The 2,418-nt window shown below is 48.8% G+C and overlaps 1 protein-coding gene across 1 annotated transcript in view; it reads left to right on the top strand.

Annotated features, from left to right (window-relative positions):
- Odf2 (outer dense fiber of sperm tails 2) overlaps positions 1 to 2,306 on the top strand; it is a 37,702-nt gene extending 35,396 nt beyond the window's left edge. Inside the window, exon 18 of the mRNA XM_023700256.1 lies at positions 1,452 to 2,306. Within this exon, the coding sequence (XP_023556024.1) occupies positions 1,452 to 1,640 (189 nt within the window). The 3' untranslated portion in view covers positions 1,641 to 2,306. The remainder of the gene's footprint in view (positions 1 to 1,451) is intronic.
- The last annotated feature ends 112 nt before the right edge of the window (positions 2,307 to 2,418 follow it).

Here is a 2,418-nt window from a genome sequence, read left to right as displayed (position 1 = left end):
CCAGGGGGCGGGGCTGGCTGGCATGTGGTGCTGGGGGATTGAACCGTAGCCCCTGTGCTTTGCTAAGCTTGTTCTAAGTAGGTGCTTTAGACCACTGAGCCATCTCACCAGCCCCCCTTTTTTTTTTTTTGCGGGACCGGGGATTGAACTCAGGCCCTTGCTCTTGCCAGGGAAGTGCTTATTCCACTGAGCCATCTCCCCAGCCCCCTGTTCTCCATTTCTTAAGGATGCCCACATAGACACTTCAACACAGGCATAGTGGGGTGGGGTTGTGCACACCTAAATCCCAGCACTCAGGAGATGAAAGGAAAAGGGTTGCTGCAAGTTTGAGACCAGCCTGAACTACATAGCAAGACCTTGTCTCAAACAAAAGCCCCAACTTTATAAGACATTTATGTCCCAGACAATTCACTTACTAAATTGTAGTGTCTACGGTCCAAGCTGGGCCTGCGTGGTACATATCTGTAATCCAAACACCTGGGAGGCTGAAGCAGGAGATTGCTGTGAGTCTGAGGCCTGCTTGGGCCACGTAGCAAGACACTATCCAAAGCTACCCCATCCACACCCAATTGTACAATTTGGTAGTTTTTCCACAGTATACTCAGTCATCCAATTACCATGATAATCTAGGTTTGGAATATATTTTTTTTTTTAAATCCCCAAGGGGCCAGGGAGATAGCTCAGAGACATAAGCACCTACCTGGCAAGCACAAAGACCCAAGTTCAATCCCTGGCCCCATATGCCATGTGGTTCCAGCCCTGGATCCCCAAGTCCCCACTGTGTGGCAACCCCCACCCCAACCAGGTGTGGTGGTACATGCCTGTAATCCCAGCACTCAGGAGGTTGAGCCAGGAGGATCTCTGTGAGTTAGAGACCAGCCTGGGGGCTACAAAGGGAGCACAAGGCCAGCCTGAACTGCATAGCGAGACCCTGTCTCAAAAAATAAAAAGCCCCAAGCCTGACATGGTGGTGTGCCCTTCTGGCTGCCCTGGATGCTGAGCCTAGAGATTGCTGGACTCTAAGTGTTAGAGGCCAGTTTGGGCGACACAGTGAGACTCTCTTTTTTTTTTTTTTTTTTTTTTGGCGGAACTGGGGATTGAACTCAGGCCCTTGCGCTTGCCAGGGAAGCGCTTATTCTACTGAGCCATCTCCCCAACCCCTTTTTTAATTTTTTTGGGGACAGTCTCACGTGTCATCCAGGCTGGCTTTGAACTTACTTACTGAAGCTTGCCTAGAACTCTAGTTGATCCTTTCACCTCAGCCTCCTGAGGGCTGGGATCACAGGGCTACATTACCACATCTGGCATCAAGACCTTTGTCTTTTACAAGTAGCCAAATTGCATGCACATTAGCCCTCCCTCCCTGTGGCCCTCCCCAGCCTGACACCCTGTGTGAAAGTCCTGTGTCTGATTCAGCTGTCCCCTGTACACCCACCCTTTTCCTCTCCTAGGCGGACCGCCGCTATGAGAGCCGCTTGCAGGACCTGAAGGACCGCCTGGAGCAGTCGGAAAGCACCAACCGCAGCATGCAGAATTATGTCCAGTTCCTCAAGTCCTCCTATGCCAACGTGTTTGGGGACAGCCCTTACACCTCCTTCCTAACCAGCTCCCCAATCCGCTCCCGATCGCCCCCTGCCTGAGCCCTGCCCAGTGCAGAGGAAGAAAGAAAGGAAGGAGTTAGCAAGTTACAGCCAGAAAGCTGCAGGTTCTGCTGTCCCAGTGAGGACACGCCTGGGCTTGTCCTTTGCTGACTCCAGGATGGTCCCTCACGCAGCAGGCCGGGAAGCAGGAGGTACTTGGTGGCCTCCTCCCTAATGTCACCATGTGATGGAATTATTTTACTGACCTTGAAGGCCTTACATTTACTATGCCCATCATGGAGCAGATTCCAACTCCCCACAACAGATGGGGGAACTCAGCTGCGTCTGTCTAGGAATTCTTGTTTTCTGATCTGAACCAGCAGAAGCCCTGCTGGGCTATGAGCAGCTTTCTTGCTTTTTTGTTTCACAGGTACAGGAGGGGGTGGTGGTCACTTGAAGTTGGAGGAGCCCTTAATACCTCTCATACCTGTTTCCTTGGGGCCACTTGTCCCCAGCACTTCACAGCTGCCTTCTTGGGACTTATAAGTGTTACCCCAAGCTCATTCATTTTGGTTTCTCTTTGTATCTTTGGAATGCATTTATTCTTGAAATATTTGTATGGTTTTACAAAAAGATTTATAATCATTTATTTAAGTTTCCGTGGGATGATTTCCATTTTCCAGGTACCCCATCTCCCTTTTAAAAAATGATTAAGGTGTAATAAGAGAGTAAATGTTTTGAAAGTACTTGGTGTGTGAAACATCAGCCTCTCTGTTTTATTTTATTTTTTTAAAGTAATTCTTTTAGTTAGTTAATTAATTAATTAATTAATTAATTT

Source organism: Octodon degus, unplaced genomic scaffold (genome assembly GCF_000260255.1).
Source record: "Octodon degus isolate 3935 unplaced genomic scaffold, OctDeg1.0 scaffold00123, whole genome shotgun sequence".
NCBI lineage: Eukaryota > Metazoa > Chordata > Mammalia > Rodentia > Octodontidae > Octodon > Octodon degus.
Note: the sequence above shows the minus strand (reverse complement) of the source record. Positions and strands in the feature narration are given on the sequence as shown.